This window comes from Haliotis rufescens, unplaced genomic scaffold (genome assembly GCF_023055435.1).
Source record: "Haliotis rufescens isolate VD_foot unplaced genomic scaffold, xgHalRufe1.0.p SCAF_18, whole genome shotgun sequence".
NCBI classification, from domain to species: domain Eukaryota; kingdom Metazoa; phylum Mollusca; class Gastropoda; order Lepetellida; family Haliotidae; genus Haliotis; species Haliotis rufescens.
This window is the reverse complement of record NW_025963868.1, coordinates 18335098-18358955: the sequence shown is the minus strand read 5'-3', so window position 1 is coordinate 18358955 and position 23858 is coordinate 18335098. Positions and strand designations below refer to the sequence as shown.

The window sequence follows — 23858 nt, the reverse complement described above, 5'->3', positions numbered from 1 at the left end:
GCCAATCATGCTTACCTTTAATAATCAACTCCAGCTCGTCATGCTGATCTTTCATAATAAACTCCAGCTCGTCATGCTAACCTTTTATAATCAACTCCAGCCCGTCATGCTTACCTTCTATAATCAACTCTAGCCAATCATGCTTACCTTTCATAATTAACTCCAGCCAATCATGCTTACCTTTAATAATTAACTCCAGCCAATCATGCTTACCTTTAATAATTAACTCCAGCCAATCATGCTTACCTTTAATAATTAACTCCAGCTCGTCATGCTTACCTTTAATAATTAACTTCAGCCAATCATGCTTACCTTTTATAATCAACTCTAGCCAATCATGCCTCCCTTTAATAATTAACTCCAGCTCGTCATGCTTACCTTTCATAATTAACTCCAGCCAATCATGCTTACCTTTTATAATCAACTCTAGCCAATCATGCTTACCTTTCATAATTAACTCCAGCCAATCATGCTTACCTTTAATAATTAACTCCAGCCAATCATGCTTACCTTTAATAATTAACTCCAGCTCGTCATGCTTACCTTTCATAATTAACTCCAGCCAATCATGCTTACCTTTTATAATCAACTCTAGCCAATCATGCTTACCTTTCATAATTAACTCCAGCCAATCATGCTTACCTTTAATAATTAACTCCAGCCAATCATGCTTACCTTTAATAATTAACTCCAGCTCGTCATGCTTACCTTTCATAATTAACTCCAGCCAATCATGCTTACCTTTAATAATTAACTCCAGCCAATCATGCTTACCTTTAATAATTAACTCCAGCTCGTCATGCTTACCTTTCATAATTAACTCCAGCCAATCATGCTTACCTTTTATAATCAACTCTAGCCAATCATGCTTACCTTTCATAATTAACACCAGCCAATCATGCTTACCTTTAATAATTAACTCCAGCCAATCATGCTTACCTTTAATAATTAACTCTAGCTCGTCATGCTTACCTTTCATAATTAACTCCAGCCAATCATGCTTACCTTTTATAATCAACTCTAGCCAATCATGCTTACCTTTAATAATTAACTCCAGCCAATCATGCTTACCTTTAATAATTAACTCCAGCCAATCATGCTTACCTTTAATAATTAACTCCAGCTCGTCATGCTTACCTTTAATAATTAACTTCAGCCAATCATGCTTACCTTTTATAATCAACTCTAGCCAATCATGCCTCCCTTTAATAATTAACTCCAGCTCGTCATGCTTACCTTTCATAATTAACTCCAGCCAATCATGCTTACCTTTTATAATCAACTCTAGCCAATCATGCTTACCTTTCATAATTAACTCCAGCCAATCATGCTTACCTTTAATAATTAACTCCAGCCAATCATGCTTACCTTTAATAATTAACTCCAGCTCGTCATGCTTACCTTTCATAATTAACTCCAGCCAATCATGCTTACCTTTTATAATCAACTCTAGCCAATCATGCTTACCTTTAATAATTAACTCCAGCCAATCATGCTTACCTTTAATAATTAACTCCAGCCAATCATGCTTACCTTTAATAATTAACTCCAGCTCGTCATGCTTACCTTTAATAATTAACTTCAGCCAATCATGCTTACCTTTTATAATCAACTCTAGCCAATCATGCCTCCCTTTAATAATTAACTCCAGCTCGTCATGCTTACCTTTAATAATTAACTCCAGCCAATCATGCTTACCTTTAATAATTAACTCCAGCCAATCATGCTTACCTTTTATAATCAACTCTAGCCAATCATGCTTACCTTTCATAATTAACTCCAGCCAATCATGCTTACCTTTAATAATTAACTCCAGCCAATCATGCTTACCTTTAATAATTAACTCCAGCTCGTCATGCTTACCTTTCATAATTAACTCCAGCCAATCATGCTTACCTTTTATAATCAACTCTAGCCAATCATGCTTACCTTTCATAATTAACTCCAGCCAATCATGCTTACCTTTAATAATTAACTCCAACCAATCATGCTTACCTTTAATAATTAACTCCAGCTCATCATGCTAACCTTTTATAATCAACTCTAGCCCGTCATGCTTACCTTTCATAATCATCTCTAGCCAGTCCTGGTTACCATTCTAAACAACTCTAGCCCGTCATGTTTATTTTTTCTTTTCAAATCTGGCAAGTCATGCTAACCTTTTATAATCAAATCTAGCTAGTCATGCTTACCTTTAATAATACTCTATACAGTCCTGCTTTTCTTGTATAAGTAACTCTAGCCAGTCATGCTTAGCATTTCTAATCAACTCTAAGCCAGTGACGCTTAACTTTTCAAATCAACTCTAGCAAGTCATGCTTAGCTTTTATAATCAACTCTAGCCAGTCATGCTTACCTTTAATAATATTCTATACAGTCATGCTTACCTACAATAATATTCTATACAGTCATGCTTACCTTCAATAATATGCTATACAGTCATGCTTACCTTCAATAATATTCTATACAGTCATGCATACCTTTCATAATCAACTGAAGCCCGTCCTGCTCACCTTTTCTAATCAACTTTAGCCAGTCCTGCCTATCTTTTCTAATCGACTCTAGCCCGTCATGTTCACCTTTAATTATACTCTATACATTCAGGCTTACCTTTAATAATAATCTATACTGTCCTGCTTATCTTGTATAATTAACTCTAGCCCGTCCTGCTGACCTTTTATAATCGACTCTAGTCCGTCCTGCTTACCTTTTCTAATCAACTCTATGAAGACATGCTTACCTTTTCTCATCAACTCTAGCAAGCCATGCTTACCTTGCTTTATCCGCTCTAGCAGGTCATGCTCACCTGCAAGCATCGGTATCCCCCTACCACTCCCCCCTCTCTTATCCTTGCTTATCCTTTCTAATCGACTCTAGCAAGTCATGCGTAACTTTTTTTATCAACTCTAGCCAGTCATGCATAACTTTTATAATCAAATCTTGTCCGTCATGCTTACCTTTTATAATCAACTCTAGCCCGTCATGCTTACCTTTTCCAATCAACTCTATGAAGACATGCTTACCTTTTCTAATGGACTCTAGCCCGTCCTGCTTACCTTTTCTAATCAACTCTAGTCCGTCCTGCTTACCTTTTCTAATCAACTCTATGAAGACATGCTTACCATTTCTAATAGACTCTAGCCCGTCCTGCTTACCTTTTCTAATCAACTCGAGTCCGTCCTGCTTACCTTTTCTAATCAACTCTAGCCCGTCCTGCTTACCTTTTCTAATCAACTCTAGTCCGTCCTGCTTACCTTTTCTAATCAACTCTATGAAGACATGCTTACCATTTCTAATAGACTCTAGCTCGTCCTGCTTACCTTTTCTAATCAACTCTATGAAAACATGCTTACCTTTTCTAATGGACTCTAGTCCGTCCTGCTTACCTTTTCTAATAAACTCTAGCCCGTCCTGCTTACCTTTTCTAATCGACTCTAGCCCGTCCTGCTTACCTTTTCTAATGGACTCTAGTCCGTCCTGCTTACCTTTTCTAATCAACTCTAGCCCGTCCTGCTTACCTTTTCTAATCAACTCTATGAAGACATGCTTACCTTTTCTAATAAACTCTAGCCCGTCCTGCTTACCTTTTCTAATCGACTCTAGCCCGTGCTGCTTACCTTTTCTAATCAACTCTATGAAGACATGCTTACCTTTTCTAATCGACTCTAGCCCGTCCTGCTGACCTTTTCTAATCGACTCTAGCCCGTGCTGCTTACCTTTTCTAATCAACTCTATGAAGACATGCTTACCTTTTCTCATCAACTCTAGCAAGCCATGCTTACCTTGCTTTATCCGCTCTAGCAGGTCATTCTCACCTGCAAGCATCGGTATCCCCCTACCACTCCCCCCTCTCAACACACACGTCCTTCTATACAATTCTTACCTTCTATGAGAAGTTGTACTCCACCCATCGCACATGCCACCACATTGCATGCCTCACACGTCCACCATCCCCCATCTTCCCTTGAATCAACAGATGTAATGGTGAGATCCAAGCCTGCAGGTATGTATTTAACCGTGATCGGGGTGACCTGCGTTCCCGCAGGTGACTTCCACTTTAAGGTTGGTGCAGGGTCACCCGAGACATTACAGCTGAGTTTGACCTGACTCTTTGCGAGAACAGACACTGGACTGTTGGTGGACAGTATTTGAGGCGGAGCTGAAGGTAACAATATCCAAGTTATTGCAGCACACAAATGGACGCCCTTAATAAGAAATTAGCTCGGCGCTTATAATAATGGAAAAGCTTTAAAATATTACACTATTTGAAATTACCTTGTCGCCGTACTATTACCACAATAATATAAAGATGAAACGGATTCAAAAGACACAAATAGCTTTGCTGTTATGTTTCAAACTAATGATCATGTGCATTCATCGGGGGATGTTTATAAACATTTGGTCAGGGGGATTGAGAGGCGATACCCGTGTGCTCCGAACATCATGCAGGAGTCTTTCACTAATTATTGAGAGTAGTAAATCAATGAATAAATCTTCTACATGATAAAATTGTTAGCAAATGCACAGGAACGTTACTACTTACTGTGCACTCGTACGTAGACGGGATCCGCTGTCACGTTACCCTCTTTGTTTACGGCGGAACACGTGTACCACCCTTCGTCAGACTTTCTGATACTCTGTCAAAAGAAATACCCTCTCTTAATATGATACAATTGTAATTAAGAAAAATCTTTGTGGTACATACTTTGTGTAAAACAATATCAAAAGACAGATCCGAAAGTGGTGATTGTTGCCATATATCATTGTCTTAATATAGTGTAAAGTGTGTAACTGGGAACGTTTTCTCTCTTGCCACTTTGGTGAAGTCCTTTGACACGCGACCTATATACATCTGTGTTCTGATACTAAACTATTATCACGAATGCAGATCATTTCGTCTTTAGCGGTCAGTACGGATGGTGTCTGATTGTTTGAAGGAACGCCACCGGTGCCTCGATTAACAACTCACAATAAACTGCAGGTCTCCATTCCTCTTTACTGTCACTCTTGCTGTCTGCTCCTCTTCGGTGTTGCTCCTGATATTGATACTCCCTTGGCCGTCACCTACACTGGTTTTCGCCCATCGCATAGAGAAGGGATTCCCGGATTGTCCCCTACACTGCAACGTTACATTGGTCCCCAGAATAGAGGTGGCGTTCGTGGGTCTGGTGATGAGGTAGGGAAACTCTGCAAGTGTATCCATATATCATAAACACTCAGAGGTGTGTAGTAACAAACATACACGGAGTATGTGACACCATAGTACACGTAATCGGGATATCAGATTCTATTCCACTACCACTACCACTACCACTACCACTACCATTACCACTACCACTTCTCTACTACTACTTCTACTAAAAATATATGCACGTACGGTCAAACACCAATATCAATACTTCAAGTTATGCGAGGTTCGACACAACCGAAAATTACTTTCGAGTAAGGGGTTTTGGAAGGCTTACAACGTTTCACTGTGATTCATTGTAAAGCAGGGCCTAAACCTGAGAAGCTATCACCCACCTGCTCTCCACTGTCGGCCCTGGTCAAATTAACCTGATTTCTGACGTGTGTTTCTTGCACAGTACCACGTGCCACCAATCAAACAGACACGAGTGCACCCTTTACATTGACACTTGGAGCAGACACGGGTCAACTGTACATCTACCTCTAAAACACAACTGTACCCATACATCACATGCACAGGTGTACCGAAACACAACGAACAGACACAGGTGTACCACACACCATGAACAGACACAGGTGTACCGAAACACAACGAACAGAGACAAGTGTACCACACACCACGAAATGACACAGGTATATATATACACACACACACACCATGAACAGACACGGATGTACCGAAAGACCACGAACAGAGACAAGTGTACCACACACCACGAACAGACACAGGTATACACACACACACACACACACACACACACACCATGAACAGACACGGATGTACCGAAAGACCACGAACAGAGACAAGTGTACCACACACCACGAACAGACACAGGTATACACACACACACACACACACACACACACACCATGAACAGACACGGATGTACCGAAAGACCACGAACAGAGACAAGTGTACCACACACCACGAACAGACACAGGTACACACACACACACACACACACACACACACACACACACACACACACACACACACACACACACACACACACACACACACACACACACACACACACCATGAACAGACACGGGTGTACCGAAACACAACGAACAGAGACAAGTGTACCACACACCACGAAATGACACAGGTATATACACACACACACACACCATGAACAGACACGGGTGTACCGAAACACCACGAACAGAGACAAGTGTACCACACACCATGAACAGACACAGGTATATATATACACACACACACACACACACACACACACACCATGAACAGACACAGGTGTACCGAAACACAACGAACAGAGACAAATGTACCACACACCACGAACAGACACAGGTATATATATATACACACACACACACACACACACACACCACGAACAGACACAGGTATACACACACACACACCATGAACAGACACGGGTGTACCGAAACACAACGAAAAGAGACAAGTGTACCCACACATCACGAAACACACACGGGTGTACCGAGACACAACAGACACAGGTATACACACACACACACACCACGAACAGAAACAGGTATACACACACCACGAACATACACATATATACCCACATTTACTTTCGAGTAAGGGGTTTTGGAAGGCTTACAACGTTTCACTGTGATTCATTGTAAAGCAGGGCCTAAACCTGAGAAGCTATCACCCACCTGCTCTCCACTGTCGGCCCTGGTCAAATTAACCTGATTTCTGACGTGTGTTTCTTGCACAGTACCACGTGCCACCAATCAAACAGACACGAGTGCACCCTTTACATTGACACTTGGAGCAGACACGGGTCAACTGTACATCTACCTCTAAAACACAACTGTACCCATACATCACATGCACAGGTGTACCGAAACACAACGAACAGACACAGGTGTACCACACACCATGAACAGACACAGGTGTACCGAAACACAACGAACAGAGACAAGTGTACCACACACCACGAAATGACACAGGTATATATATACACACACACACACCATGAACAGACACGGATGTACCGAAAGACCACGAACAGAGACAAGTGTACCACACACCACGAACAGACACAGGTATACACACACACACACACACACACACACACACACCATGAACAGACACGGATGTACCGAAAGACCACGAACAGAGACAAGTGTACCACACACCACGAACAGACACAGGTACACACACACACACACACACACACACACACACACACACACACACACACACACACACACACACACACACACACACACACACACACACACACACACACACACACACACACACACACACACACACCATGAACAGACACGGGTGTACCGAAACACAACGAACAGAGACAAGTGTACCACACACCACGAAATGACACAGGTATATACACACACACACACACCATGAACAGACACGGGTGTACCGAAACACCACGAACAGAGACAAGTGTACCACACACCATGAACAGACACAGGTATATATATACACACACACACACACACACACACCATGAACAGACACAGGTGTACCGAAACACAACGAACAGAGACAAATGTACCACACACCACGAACAGACACAGGTATATATATATACACACACACACACACACACACACCACGAACAGACACAGGTATACACACACACACACCATGAACAGACACGGGTGTACCGAAACACAACGAAAAGAGACAAGTGTACCCACACATCACGAAACACACACGGGTGTACCGAGACACAACAGACACAGGTATACACACACACACACACCACGAACAGAAACAGGTATACACACACCACGAACATACACATATATACCCACATACCACGAACAGAGACAGGTATACACACACACCACGAACAGAGACAGGTATACACACACACCACGAACAGAGACAGGTAAACACATGCACCAAGAACAGAGACATGTATACACATACACAAAGAACAGAGACAGGTATACACACTCCACGAACAGAGACAGTTGTACACACTCCACGAACAGAGACAGGTATACACACACCACGAACAGATACAGGTATACACACTCCACGAACAGAGACAGGTGTACACACTCCACGAACAGAGACAGGTATACACATACACCACGAACAGATACAGGTTTACACACAACACGAACACATACAGGTATACACACTCCACGAACAGATACAGGTGTACACATTCCACGAACAGATACAGATGTACACATCCACAAAGAACAGAGACAGGTATACACACACCACGAACATACACATATATACCCACATACCACGAACAGAGACAGGTATACACACACACCACGAACAGAGACAGGTATACACACACACCACGAACAGAGACAGGTAAACACATGCACCAAGAACAGAGACATGTATACACATACACAAAGAACAGAGACAGGTATACACACTCCACGAACAGAGACAGTTGTACACACTCCACGAACAGAGACAGGTATACACACACTACGAACAGATACAGGTATACACACTCCACGAACAGAGACAGGTGTACACACTCCACGAACAGAGACAGGTATACACATACACCACGAACAGATACAGGTTTACACACAACACGAACACATACAGGTATACACACTCCACGAACAGATACAGGTGTACACATTCCACGAACAGATACAGATGTACACATCCACAAAGAACAGAGACAGGTATACACACTCCACGAACAGAGACAGGTGTACACACTCCACGAACAGAGACAGGTATACACACTCCACGAACAGAGACAGGTGTACACACTCCACGAACAGAGACAGGTATACACACTCCACGCACAGAAAACGGTGTACACACACCACGAACAGAGACAGGTTTACACACTCCACGAAGAGAGACAGGTGTACAAACTCCACGAAGAGAGACAGGTGTACACACACTCCACGAACAGATACAGGTATACACACACCACGAACAGAGACAGGTATACACACTCCACGAACAGATACAGGTATACACACTCCACGAACAGAGACAGGTGTACACACTCCACGAACAGAGACAGGTGTACACACACTCCACGAACAGAGACAGGTGTACACACTCCACGAACAGAGACAGGTGTACACACTCCATGAACAGAGACAGGTATACACACTCCACGAACAGAGACAAGTATACACACTCCACGAACAGAGACAAGTATACACACTCCACGAACAGAGACAGGTGTACACACTCCACGAACAGAGACAGTTGTACACACACTCCACGAACAGATACAGGTATACACACTCCACGAAGAGAGACAGGTATACACACACTCCACGAACAGATACAGGTATACACACACCACGAACAGAGACAGTTGTAAACACTCCACGAACAGATACAGGTGTACACACTCTACGAACAGAGACAGGTGTACACACTCCACGAACAGAGACAGGTATACACATACACCACGAACAGATACATGTACAGGTATACACACTCCATCAACAGAGACAGGTATACACACTCCACGAACAGAGACAGGTGTACACACACTCCACGAACATAGACAGGTGTACACACTCCACGAACAGAGACAAGTGTAAAGATACTCCATGAACAGAGACAATATACACACACTCCACGAACAGAGACAGGTGTACACACTCCACGAACAGATACAGGTATACACACACCACGAACAGATACAGGTATACACACTCCACGAACAGATACAGGTATACACACTCCACGAACAGAGACAGGTGTACAGACACTCCACGAACAGAGACAGGTATACACTCCACGAACAGAGACAAGTATACACACTCCATGAACAGAGACAGGTATACACATTCCACGAACAGAGACAGGTATACACACTCCATGAACAGAGACAGGTGTACACACACTCCACGAACAGAGACAGGTGTACACACTCCATGAACAGACACAGGTGTACACACACTCCATAAAGAGAGACAGGTATACACACTCCATGAACAGAGACAGGTATACACACTCCACGAACAGAGACAGGTGTACACACACTCCACGAACAGGGACAGGTGTACACACTCCACGAACAGAGACAGGTATACATACTCCACGAACAGACACAGGTGTACACACACTCCACAAACAGAGACAGGTATACACACTCCACGAACAGAGACGGGTATACACATACACCACGAACAGAGACAGGTGTACACACTCCACGAACTGAGACAGGTATACACACTCCACGCACAGAAAACGGTGTACACACTCCACGAACATAGACAGGTGTACACACTCCACGAACAGAGACAGATGTACACATTCCACGAACAGATACAGGTATACACACTCCACGAACAGAGACAGGTATACACACTCCACGAACAGAGACAGGTGTACACACTCCACGAACAGAGACAGGTGTACACACACTCCACGAACAGAGACAGGTATACACACTCCACGAACGGAGACAGGTATACACATACACCACGAACAGATACATGTACAGGTATACACACTCCACGCACAGAAAACGGTGTACACACTCCACGAACAGAGACAGGTATACACACTCCACAAACAGATACATGTTACACACTCCACGAACAGACACAGGTGTACATACTCCACGAACAGATACAGGTTACACACTCCACGAACAGACACAGGTGTACATACTCCACGAACAGATACAGGTTACACACTCCACGAACAGACACAGGTGTACACACTCCACGAACAGAGACAGGTATACAGACTCCACAAACAGATACAGGTGTACACACTCCACGAACAGAGACAGGTGTACACACTCCAGGAACAGAGACAGGTGTACACACACTCCGCGAACAGAGACAGGTATACACGCTCCACGAACAGAGACAGGTATACACATACACCACGAACAGAGACAGGTATACACACTTCACGAACAGATACAGGTGCACCAATAAACCTTGAACTGCCTTGGATTGTCAGAACAGATAGACCTGAGATACGTACCCCCGGGGATTATTGTAAGTGTTGTTGAATTGACTCCACCCATATTTACCGCCACACAAGTGTACTCTCCAAACTGATAGGTCCGTATGTCATCTATCAACAGTGTGTGGTTGGTGAACAATTGCATGTTGTCATCTGAAACACGAACGACAGAGACGGGTCATCAATATGTTTGCACGTTTTCTTCAAGCAGCACACTTCTCTCACAATCAATAAAGAAGTTCATAATAGGACAGTGTATTTCACTATATCTGAGATATATCAAAAATACAAATGTGACATTCATCTACCTGGAAAGTAATCAGAACTACGTAGTTAATTTTTCAATGTAGAAATATATGAATAAAACAATGGATTTGAGGTTGCTTCCATAGGCAGTGGTTGATTGTGTGGTTTGCCCTGTTCAAATTTTAATATGTTTATTTGTATGTCTACAAATGACGCGAATGTGTAGCAGTAATATAAGTATATAAGTAATAGACAATAACTAGCCCTATTACATTAATTCGTTCAATCACGAATGTCAGGTAGTTGCCAATTTGTATGCCTTAAAAAATAGGAAATAATATAGAAACTGAAAAGAAAATGTTGAGTAGGTTTCACTAAATCAAAGGAGTATATGTGATGGTATGCGTGATTTATAGTTTGCGCCAATTGCGTTTCGCCAAAAGCAAAGAATCAAAGTGCCTCTGTCATTGATGATCTATATAAATCACAATAAATGACCGGATGGGTCGATATCTGACAACGACATGCATTTACCTCGTATTAAATAACTTTTATAAATTATTTTTTGAAAGGCCTACTTTCCTCAAGACTGGTTCCCTAGTAGTTATAAAACTACACACAAAACGGGATCTTTTGTCATAATCATAGTGGAACTATTTGACATATATATTCAGTGAAAATATGATTGTAATCATTTATTGAGTTATGAAGTTCAGGAAGGCTTCAGGAAGAATGATTTAGACATGGCTGTTCAACCATGTGTTGATGTGTTTCATGTAAAAAAAATATATGTAAACTGTATGCAATCTTTTTTTATTTCTCTGGGGCGTTTAGTAATGCTTGAAGCAGTAAAGGTGTTTTAGATTACAAATGTACAATATATATCAAAATGTAAACAGTTGCATCAGCACTATAGGTTGTTTTATATTATTATTAATATAATTATCTTGCTAGAATATAATGCTTTCAAGTAGTTAGTCAATGGTGTGTAAAAAAGTTGGCAATTGGCCAGATAGTGATGCATGTAGGTCAGTGTGAAATATCAAAAGCTAAAGCAGTAGTGTTTAGTAAAGGTAAAAGTGAAGTGGTTCAGCAAGCCTGTTCTCCGCCGCCACGGAGCGCCCACAAGGACGATGTAATAAGTGAGCAGTATCCCAGCAAACTAACACCATAAGGATCACGGGGACAGTCGTACAGGGTAAACATTCCACCACGGCTTCCCACGGGGACAGTCGTACAGGGCAAACATTCCACCACGGCTTCCCACGGGGACAGTCGTACAGGGTAAACATTCCACCACGGCTTCCCACGGGGACAGTCGTACAGGGCAAACATTCCACCACGGCTTCCCACGGGGACAGTCGTACAGGGTAAACATTCCACCACGGCTTCCCATGGGGACAGTCGTACAGGGTAAACATTCCATAACGGCTTCCCAATGGGACAGTCGTACAGGGCAAACATTCCACCACGGCTTCCCACGGGGACAGTCGTACAGGGCAAACATTCCACCACGGCTTCCCACGAGGACAGTCGTACAGGGCAAACATTCCACCACGGCTTCCCACGGGGACAGTCGTACAGGGCAAACATTCCACCACGGCTTCCCACGGGGACAGTCGTACAGGGCAAACATTCCACCACGGCTTCCCACGAGGACAGTCGTACAGGGTAAACATTCCACCACGGCTTCCCACGGGGACAGTCGTACAGGGCAAACATTCCACCACGGCTTCCCACGGGGACAGTCGTACAGGGTAAACATTCCACCACGGCTTCCCATGGGGACAGTCGTACAGGGTAAACATTCCATAACGGCTTCCCAATGGGACAGTCGTACAGGGCAAACATTCCACCACGGCTTCCCACGGGGACAGTCGTACAGGGCAAACATTCCACCACGGCTTCCCACGAGGACAGTCGTACAGGGCAAACATTCCACCACGGCTTCCCACGGGGACAGTCGTACAGGGCAAACATTCCACCACGGCTTCCCACGGGGACAGTCGTACAGGGCAAACATTCCACCATGGCTTCCCACGAGGACAGTCGTACAGGGTAAACATTCCTCCACGGCTTCCCACGGGGACAGTCGTACAGGGCAAACATTCCACCACGGCTTCCCACGGGGACAGTCGTACAGGGCAAACATTCCACCACGGCTTCCTACGGGGACAGTCGTACAGGGCAAACATTCCACCACGGCTTCCCACGGGGACAGTCGTACAGGGCAAACATTCCACCACGGCTTCCCACGGGGACAGTCGTACAGGGCAAACTTTCCACCACGGCTTCCCAATGGGACAGTCGTACAGGGCAAACATTCCACCACGGCTTCCCATGGGGACAGTCGTACAGGGCAAACATTCCACCACGGCTTCCCACGGGGACAGTCGTACAGGGCAAACATTCCACCACGGCTTCCCACGGGGAGAGTCGTACAGGGCAAACTTTCCACCACGGCTTCCCACGGGGACAGTCGTACAGGGTAAACATTCCACCACGGCTTCCCACGGGGACAGTCGTACAAGGCAAACATTCCACCACGGCTTCCCTCGGGGACAGTCGTACAGGGTAAACATTCCACCACGGCTTCCCACGGGGACAGTCGTACAGGGTAAACATTCCACTACGGCTTCCCACGGGGACAGTCGTACAGGGTAAACATTCCACCACGGCTTCCCAATGGGACAGTCGTACAGGGCAAACATTCCACCACGGCTTCCCACGGGGACAGTCGTACAAGGCAAACATTCCACCACGGCTTCCCACGGGGACAGTCGTACAGGGTAAGCATTCCACCACGGCTTCCCACGGGTAGTGTCGTACAGGGCAAACTTTCTACCCCGGCTGCCCACGGGGAGAGTCGTGCTGTATGTGGTCTGGCATTATCGTGCTGGAATAATAGAAGTGGAGTTTGGGCTGCAGAATGTCATCTGGGTACCGTTGTGCAGTTAAGTTGCCCTGAACATAAACCAGATTGTTTCTGCCATTGTGCGAGATTGCTGCCTGTACCACCTCTGCCGAATCTGCCGACTGCAAAGTACAGTTGGAGAAAAATGTCCACGTCGACGTCTTTACAATCCTCTATCTTTCATCCACATAACGAAGCAATAGGTGTGGCCCCACATTTCGCAGTAAGTGACATTATTGATGGTGTCGTAACATTGATGGTGGTGACAGCCCGTCAAAATTACCTCGAACCGAGGCCGTCTGCCTCCACGACCCGCCTCACGAAGGCGGTTTCGCTGTCTGGGTTGATATCCCACACAAACCTGGTATGGCGCATGGTGGTCAACAGTGAAGGAAGTCCCATGTTGTCTGTGGGTGTTCCAGAGTCTGGTATGGTGGTCACCAGTGAAGGAAGTCCCATGTTGTCTGTGGGTGTTCCAGAGTCTGGTATATATGGTGTTCACCAGTGAAGGAAGTCCCATGTTGTCTTTGGGTGTTCCAGAGTCTGGTATGATGGTCACCAGTGAAGGAAGTCCCATGTTGTCTGTGGGTGTTTCAGAGTCTGGTATATATGGTGTTCACCAGTGAAGGAAGTCCCATGTTGTCTTTGGGTGTTCCAGAGTCTGGTATGATGGTCACCAGTGAAGGAAGTCCATTGTTGTCTGTGGGTGTTCCAGAGTCTGGTACGTTGGTCACCAGTGAAGGAAGTCCCATGTTGTCTGTGGGTGTTCCAGAGTCTGGTATGATGGTCACCAGTGAAGGAAGTCCCATGTTGTCTGTGGGTGTTCCAGAGTCTGGTATGATGGTCACCAGTGAAGGAAGTCCCATGTTGTCTGTGGGTGTTCCAGAGTCTGGTATATATGGTGTTCACCAGTGAAGGAAGTCCCATGTTGTCTTTGGGTGTTCCAGAGTCTGGTATGATGGTCACCAGTGAAGGAAGTCCCATGTTGTCTGTGGGTGTTCCAGAGTCTGGTATGATGGTCACCAGTGAAGGAAGTCCCATGTTGTCTGTGGGTGTTCCAGAGTCTGGTATATATGGTGTTCACCAGTGAAGGAAGTCCCATGTTGTCTTTGGGTGTTCCAGAGTCTGGTATGATGGTCACCAGTGAAGGAAGTCCCATGTTGTCTGTGGGTGTTCAAGAGTCTGGTATGATGGTCACCAGTGAAGGAAGTCCCATGTTGTCTGTGGGTGTTCCAGAGTCTGGTATATATGGTGTTCACCAGTGAAGGAAGTCCCATGTTGTCTTTGGGTGTTCCAGAGTCTGGTATGATGGTCACCAGTGAAGGAAGTCCCATGTTGTCTGTGGGTGTTCCAGAGTCTGGTATGATGGTCACCAGTGAAGGAAGTCCCATGTTGTCTGTGGGTGTTCCAGAGTCTGGTATGATGGTCACCAGTGAAGGAAGTCCCATGTTGTCTGTGGGTGTTCCAGAGTCTGGTACGGTGGTCACCAGTGAAGGAAACCCCATGTTGTCTGTGGGTGTTCCAGAGTCTGGTATGATGGTCACCAGTGAAGGAAGTCCCATGTTGTCTGTGGGTGTTCCAGAGTCTGGTATATATGGTGGTCACCAGTGAAGGAAGCCCCATGTTGTCTGTGGGTGTTCCAGAGTCTGGTACGGTGGTCACCAGTGAAGGAAGTTCCATGTTGTCTGTGGGTGTTCCAGAGTCTGGTACGGTGGTCACCAGTGAAGGAAACCCCATGTTGTCTGTGGGTGTTCCAGAGTCTAGTACGGTGGTCACCAGTGAAGGAAGTCCCATGTTGTCTGTGGGTGTTCCAGAGTCTGGTACGGTGGTCACCAGTGAAGGAAACCCCATGTTGTCTGTGGGTGTTCCAGAGTCTGGTACGGTGGTCACCAGTGAAGGAAGTCCCATGTTGTCTGTGGGTGTTCCAGAGTCTGGTGCGGTGGTCACCAGTGAAGGAAGTCCCATGTTGTCTGTGGGTGTTCCAGAGTCTGGTACGGTGGTCACCAGTGAAGGAAGTCCCATGTTGTCTGTGGGTGTTCCAGAGTCTAGTACGGTGGTCACCAGTGAAGGAAATCCCATGTTGTCTGTGGGTGTTCCAGAGTCTGGTGCTTGGGGATACATGAAACACCCTGACCGGTCTGGAGTCACCCGTTTCCGACTGATGTTTTTTTTTTCCAGTCGCGACATGACTGATGTTTTGCCATAGCCCAGGTTTCATGTGCAGAGTGTTGAAAATTACTTACAAGACTTAGTTTATATATCTTAATTATTGATTCTTTTACTCACAGCATTCACATTCGAATTAAGAAGTGATCGTACCTATAATCACAGCACTGCCATTCCGTTCCCACTTCTGTGTAGGGACTGGGTCCCCCATGGCTCGGCAGTCCAGTTTAGCATCGCCACCTAAACCTACCGTCAGATTGGACGATGGTAGCTCGAAATATGGAAATTCTGGAAATATATATAAATACAATTGTTCGTACATGAATAATAATAACAATAGCAACAGCAACAACAGTCTACAATACGGCCTCTACATATTGACCATAAAGAAATCTAATCGTACAGCGTCATTCATAATTTGGTATTACATTCATCGCCAGGCAACCATAACGGAATTAGTCCCGAATTTACTGTTACTGTTTCCTTGTATGACCAGTTCACGGTGGCCCTGATTAATAACTGAATGCAAAAGTGTACTTAATGACAACAAAATACTATATACCATGAATGTAAGCTGGCGTTTGTATTACTATCAACAAAACTGCTTTAAACATGTCCCTGCCAGATAAAGACTAACTTATGATATTTAGAGTTGCTGGAGCATCTATCTGTCCTGCTGTATTCTTTGCGAAACATCTGTAGATACCCGCGTCCTCCTTCCCTGCCCTTCGTACCGTCAAGGTTCCACTTGCCGCCACCTAGCGCAGGCAAACGCAACATTGCACACACAGCATGAACACAGTCAGGTTTGATATTAATGTCATATTTGGCTCAGATTTGGGCTGATATACGTCACTGTTAGACAGAGTCAGACGTCAGTACCTGATATTCACTTGCACACAGACTCACGTCTGCACCCGATGTTCAGCTGCGTCTGTACTGGATGTTTGTCAGTGGTACATAGTGAAAGAGTGAACATTGCTTAACGCCGCATCAGCAACATTGCCGTTATTCCCAGTGAGAAATGCCATAGTGTAATCATATATTAACCAACGCAATAAATGTGATGTTAAAATGACGAAACTCTCAGTCGTATATCACATTCAAAGGTAAAAACAACAACTGATCAGATAGATTATATATTTTGTCATAAAGTTTCATTTCTTTTAAATAGTCTAAAATCAAGTGGTTAGAAAAAGGTGTCTAATAAGTGCAAAATCAACACATTCAAGCAAAATGTGCTAGGTGGTAATTGGACTATGGCAAGGGAAACAAGAAGGTGGATATTCATATATCCCATAACAATGAATGTGTATAATAACTGTGGCCAATGCGGCACCGCTGTAAAACAACTTCATCATTGCGACATTGACCAGAATGTGGTCGACCTCAATTCAGTGGTTCTTGGTATTCCCACCTTTTTGCAAGTGATCATTCACATATTGTATGATGGAAGTTTGTTGTTAAAGTTGACTTATTGAGAGCGGCTTTTGCCGCAGCATCTGCCGTACAGTTGCCACTGACGCAACATGACTAGGCAGCCAACAAAACATGATATCTTTTTTAGCTAATGATAAATTGAGATGACACCTTGAAATTTCACCTAAGAGTTGATGATCCAGTTTTCGATTTTTTATTGCCTGTGAACAGGATAAACTATCAGCCAACAAAACATGATATCGTTTTTAGCTAATGATAAATTGAGATGACACCTTAAAATTTCACCTAAGAGTGGATGATCCAGTTTTCGATGTTTTATTGCCTGTAAACAGGATAATAAACTATCAGTAATTATGCTAAATCTGCTTTTAGAAGATTTTTCAATTTATTGCAAAGCTTATAGTATGGCCTAAGTTTCGGCAATACCAGGAAGGTTAAAATGTTCATTTTCGATATGGGACTGCATACGAATGCAAAGTATGGCAAGAGAGTTCGGTTTCCTGTTAACAAATTCAGTATGGATGAGAGAATACGTTGTCACTGGTTCACAGATATGTGTCAGTGGTACAGAGAAAGACGTTTGCGCTGGATATTTGTCAGGGGTCCACAGAGAGATGTTTGTACTGGACATCTGTCAGTGGTACACAAGCAGACGTCTGAACTGGATATTTGTCAGTACTATGCATGAAGACGTCTGCCAGATATGTGTCAATGGTACACAGAGACGTGTATGCTGGATACTTGTCAATGGTATAAAGAGAGACGTCAGCCTGATCTTTGCCAGTGGTACACAGAGACATGTATGCTGGATATTTGTCAGTGGTTCATAGAGATTCGTTTGTACAGGATATTTGTTAGTGGTTCACAGAGAGATGTCTGTACTGGATTTATAGAGAATACTACACTCATTCTCGTTAGATGCCATTTTTACGACACGAGTGGACTTTCTTAAAAATGGTATCTAACGAGAACGAGTGTGGTATTTTATTAACTACCCACGTTAAATATATATTTAAGTGTAAATACATAACAACTTTCGTTAGTTGACAGACCAAACTCAAACCCGTTGCAAAATCTGGATGCGCATGAATATTGATATATGCCCAAATATGGGCATTGTTGACATTTATATGCATCCGCATTAACAACAAGCGCCTGCAGTTGTGTTTGCAAACAAAACAGCATCGACGCTCAAGATCCTTTTGGAAGAAATTCTTCAACTTATGGTAATTCAAGCGCCATGTTGTAAGTACGAAGGACACCTATAAGAAAACTTGAAAAGTCACATTAGCGCCGCGCTTTGAATATCGGACTAACCGTCGGTCACTCGCACTGCCGGTGTCCCGTCTGTGCAATCAAAATGGTTCGGTTTCCTTGATCTATCAGCCAAATTTATATCATGTTTGTACCATTTTGGAAGAGGGAAATCAGAGTGTTCGCCAAAGACATTCATGTTAGCCTAAATGTACTATCCTATACTGAAGACGTGAAAATCAACAAACTCAAGTCTGCTTGCATGTCAGTGACAGCTTCGAACGATCGAAGGGCAAGGTCACCACCGGAATAAGAAGAGACAACCGTGTTTTACGCTAGAGATAGGGAATGTTATTGTTCACATTTGGGATGTTTGGGGCCACAAAATCAGAAGTCAGGCACACTTCCACGGAGTTTTCGAATGATTTGTATCAGAACAGTTCGGTTTTAGTGATCTGGTCGTGCACTTGTGTACGTTCATTCATGAACAACACCTCCCGAAACAGCGCCACAAAATACACTTCGAAGGGGACACTGATGGCACAACCGGATCATCATAAGTAAGCCTAGATATCTGTCCAGATAGTTTAAACAGACTTCATTTCACCACGCTTATCCTTTAACGTTAATCAAATTAAAAGTTGCGACAGTGGTCGGGTGCGTCACGCTCATGGGGACCCTCGCTCTATTGATCGGTAGTCGTACATTGTAAATGGATATAGCTCGATTATATAATATCTGTAGAAGCTCAATGCATAACGTTTATATAATGCAAAACAATAGTGTCAGCGTTGTGATAGGGAAAGGCACTGTACTTGATAGTGTCAGCGCTGTGTAAGGGAAAGGGTCTGTACTTGATAGTGTCAGCGTTGTGATAGGGAAAGGGTCTGTACTTGATAGTGTCAGCGTTGTGATAGGGAAAGGCACTGTACTTGATAGTGTCAGCGTTGTGATAGGGAAAGGGTCTGTACTTGATAGTGTCAGCGTTGTGATAGGGAAAGGCACTGTACTTGATAGTGTCAGCGTTGTGATAGGGAAAGGCACTGTACTTGATAGTGTCAGCGTTGTGATAGGGAAAGGCACTGTACTTGATAGTGTCAGCGTTGTTACAGGGAAAGGGTCTGTACTTGATAGTGTCAGCGTTGTGATAGGGAAAGGGTCTGTACTTGATAGTGTCAGCGTTGTGATAGGGAAAGGCACTGTACTTGATAGTGTCAGCGTTGTGATAGGGAAAGGCACTGTACTTGATAGTGTCAGCGTTGTGATAGGGAAAGGCACTGTACTTGATAGTGTCAGCGTTGTTACAGGGAAAGGGTCTGTACTTGATAGTGTCAGCGTTGTTACAGGGAAAGGGTCTGTACTTGATAGTGTCAGCGTTGTGATAGGGAAAGGGTCTGTACTTGATAGTGTCAGCGTTGTGATAGGGAAAGGGTCTGTACTTGATAGTGTCAGCGTTGTTACAGGGAAAGGGTCTGTACTTGATAGTGTCAGCGTTGTTACAGGGAAAGGGTCTGTACTTGATAGTGTCAGCGTTGTGATAGGGAAAGGGTCTGTACTTGAGAGTGTCAGCGTTGTGATAGGGAAAGGGTCTGTACTTGATAGTGTCAGCGTTGTGATAGGGAAAGGCACTGTACTTGATAGTGTCAGCGTTGTGATAGGGAAAGGCACTGTACTTGATAGTGTCAGCGTTGTGATAGGGAAAGGGTCTGTACTTGATAGTGTCAGCGTTGTGATAGGGAAAGGCACTGTACTTGATAGTGTCAGCGTTGTGATAGGGAAAGGCACTGTACTTGATAGTGTCAGCGTTGTTACAGGGAAAGGGTCTGTACTTGATAGTGTCAGCGTTGTGATAGGGAAAGGGTCTGTACTTGATAGTGTCAGCGTTGTGATAGGGAAAGGGTCTGTACTTGATAGTGTCAGCGTTGTGATAGGGAAAGGCACTGTACTTGATAGTGTCAGCGTTGTGATAGGGAAGGGCACTGTACTTGATAGTGTCAGCGTTGTGATAGGGAAAGGCACTGTACTTGATAGTGTCAGCGTTGTGATAGGGAAAGGGTCTGTACTTGATAGTGTCAGCGTTGTGATAGGGAAAGGGTCTGTACTTAATAGTGTCAGCGTTGTGATAGGGAAAGGCACTGTACTTGATAGTGTCAGCGTTGTGATAGGGAAAGGGTCTGTACTTGATAGTGTCAGCGTTGTGATAGGGAAAGGGTCTGTACTTGATAGTGTCAGCGTTGTGACAGGGAAAGGGTATGTACTTGATAGTGTCAGCGTTGTGATAGGGAAAGGGTCTGTACTTGATAGTGTCAGCGTTGTGATAGGGAAAGGGTCTGTACTTGATAGTGTCAGCGTTGTGATAGGGAAAGGGTCTGTACTTGATAGTGTCAGCGTTGTGATAGGCAATGGCACTGTACTTGATAGTGTCAGCGTTGTGATAGGGAAAGGGTCTGTACTTGATAGTGTCAGCGTTGTGATAGGGAAAGGGTCTGTATTGATAGTGTCAGCGTTGTGATAGGGAAAGGGTCTGTACTTGATAGTGTCAGCGTTGTGATAGGGAAAGGGTCTGTACTTGATAGTGTCAGCGTTGTGTAAGGGAAAGGGTCTGTACTTGATAGTGTCAGCGTTGTGATAGGGAAAGGGTCTGTACTTGATAGTGTCAGCGTTGTGATAGGGAAAGGGTCTGTACTTGATAGTGTCAGCGTTTTGATAGGGAAAGGGTCTGTACTTAATAGTGTCAGCGTTGTGATAGGGAAAGGGTCTGTACTTGATAGTGTCAGCGTTGTGATAGGGAAAGGGTCTGTACTTGATAGTGTCAGCGTTGTGATAGGGAAAGGGTCTGTACTTGATAGTGTCAGCGTTCTGATAGGGAAAGGCACTGTACTTGATAGTGTCAGCGATGTTACAGGGAAAGGGTCTGTACTTGATAGTGTGGCCGTTGTTTGAGGGAAGAGGTCTGTAGCTGTGAGTGTCAGCGTCGTTACAGGGATAGGCACTGTACTTGATAGTGTCAGCGTTGTTACAGGGAAAGGGTCTGTACTTGATAGTGTCAGCGTTGTTACAGGGAAAGGGTCTGTACTTGATAGTGTCAGCGTTGTTACAGGGAAGGGTCTGTATTTGATAGTGTCAGCGTTGTTACAGGGAAAGGGTCTGGACCTGAAAGTGTCAGCGTTGTTACAGGGATAGGGACTGTACTTAATAGTGTGGCCGTTGTTTGGGGGAAAAGGTCTGTAGCTGTAAGTGTCAGCGTCTTTACAGGGAAAGGGTCTGGACCCGATAGTGTCAGCGTTGTTACACGGAAAGGCATTGTACTTGATAGTGTCAGCGTTGTTAGAGGGAAGGGCACTGTACTTGATAGTGTCAGCGTTGTGATAGGGAAGGGGTCTGTACTTGATAGTGTCAGCGTTGTTAGAGGGAAGGGCACTGTACTTGATAGTGTCAGCGTTGTGATAGGGAAGGGGTCTGTACTCGATAGTGTCAGCGTTGTTACAGGGAAAAGCACTGTACTTGATAGTGTCAGCGTTGTTAGAGGGAGAGGCACTGTATTTGATAATGTCAGCGTTGTTAGAGGGAAAGGCACTGTACTTTATAGTGTCAGCATTGTTATAGGGACAGGAACTGCACTTGATAGTGTCAGCGTTGTTACAGGGAAAAGCACTGTACTTGATAGTGTCAGCGTTGTTACAAGGAAAGGCACTGTACTTGATAGTGTCAGCGTTGTGATAGGGAAGGGGTCTGTACTTGATAGTGTCAGCGTTGTGATAGGGAAAGGGTCTGTACTTGATAATGTCAGCGTTGTTAGAGGGAAAGGCACTGTACTTGATAGTGTCAGCATTGTTATAGGGACAGGAACTGCACTTGATAGTGTCAGCGTTGTTACAGGGAAAAGCACTGTACTTGATAGTGTCAGCGTTGTTACAGGGAAAGGCACTGTACTTGATAGTGTCAGCGTTGTGATAGGGAAGGGGTCTGTACTTGATAGTGTCAGCGTTGTGATAGGGAAAGGGTCTGTACTTGATAGTGTCAGCGTTGTGATAGGGAAGGGGTCTGTACTTGATAGTGTCAGCGTTCTGATAGGGAAAGGGTCTGTACTTGATAGTGTCAGCGTTGTTACAGGGAAGGGTCTGTATTTGATAGTGTCAGCGTTGTTACAGGGAAAGGATCTGGACCTGAAAGTGTCAGCGTTGTTACAGGGATAGGGACTGTACTTAATAGTGTGGCCGTTGTTTGGGGGAAAAGGTCTGTAGCTGTAAGTGTCAGCGTCTTTACAGGGAAAGGGTCTGGACCCGATAGTGTCAGCGTTGTTACAGGGAAAGGCATTGTACTTGATAGTGTCAGCGTTGTTAGAGGGAAGGGCACTGTACTTGATAGTGTCAGCGTTGTGATAGGGAAGGGGTCTGTACTTGATAGTGTCAGCGTTGTTAGAGGGAAGGGCACTGTACTTGATAGTGTCAGCGTTGTGATAGGGAAGGGGTCTGTACTCGATAGTGTCAGCGTTGTGATAGGGAAGGGGTCTGTACTTGATAGTGTCAGCGTTGTGATAGGGAAAGGGTCTGTACTTGATAATGTCAGCGTTGTTAGAGGGAAAGGCACTGTACTTGATAGTGTCAGCATTGTTATAGGGACAGGAACTGCACATGATAGTGTCAGCGTTGTTACAGGGAAAAGCACTGTACTTGATAGTGTCAGCGTTGTTACAGGGAAAGGCACTGTACTTGATAGTGTCAGCGTTGTGATAGG

General features: G+C 44.5%; 1 protein-coding gene across 3 annotated transcripts in view; it reads right to left on the bottom strand.

Annotated features, from left to right (window-relative positions):
• Positions 1–23858, bottom strand: part of LOC124123571 (Down syndrome cell adhesion molecule homolog) — a 147967-nt gene that overhangs the window by 34913 nt on the left and 89196 nt on the right. For all 3 annotated transcript variants that reach the window (XM_048398304.1, XM_046486772.2, XM_046486773.2), the window contains 6 exons: positions 17065–17185; positions 16581–16715; positions 11120–11254; positions 4970–5187; positions 4544–4637; positions 3884–4159 (listed from right to left, as the gene is read on the bottom strand). In XM_048398304.1, the coding sequence (XP_048254261.1) occupies positions 3884–4159; positions 4544–4637; positions 4970–5187; positions 11120–11254; positions 16581–16715; positions 17065–17185 (979 nt within the window). The remainder of the gene's footprint in view (positions 1–3883; positions 4160–4543; positions 4638–4969; positions 5188–11119; positions 11255–16580; positions 16716–17064; positions 17186–23858) is intronic.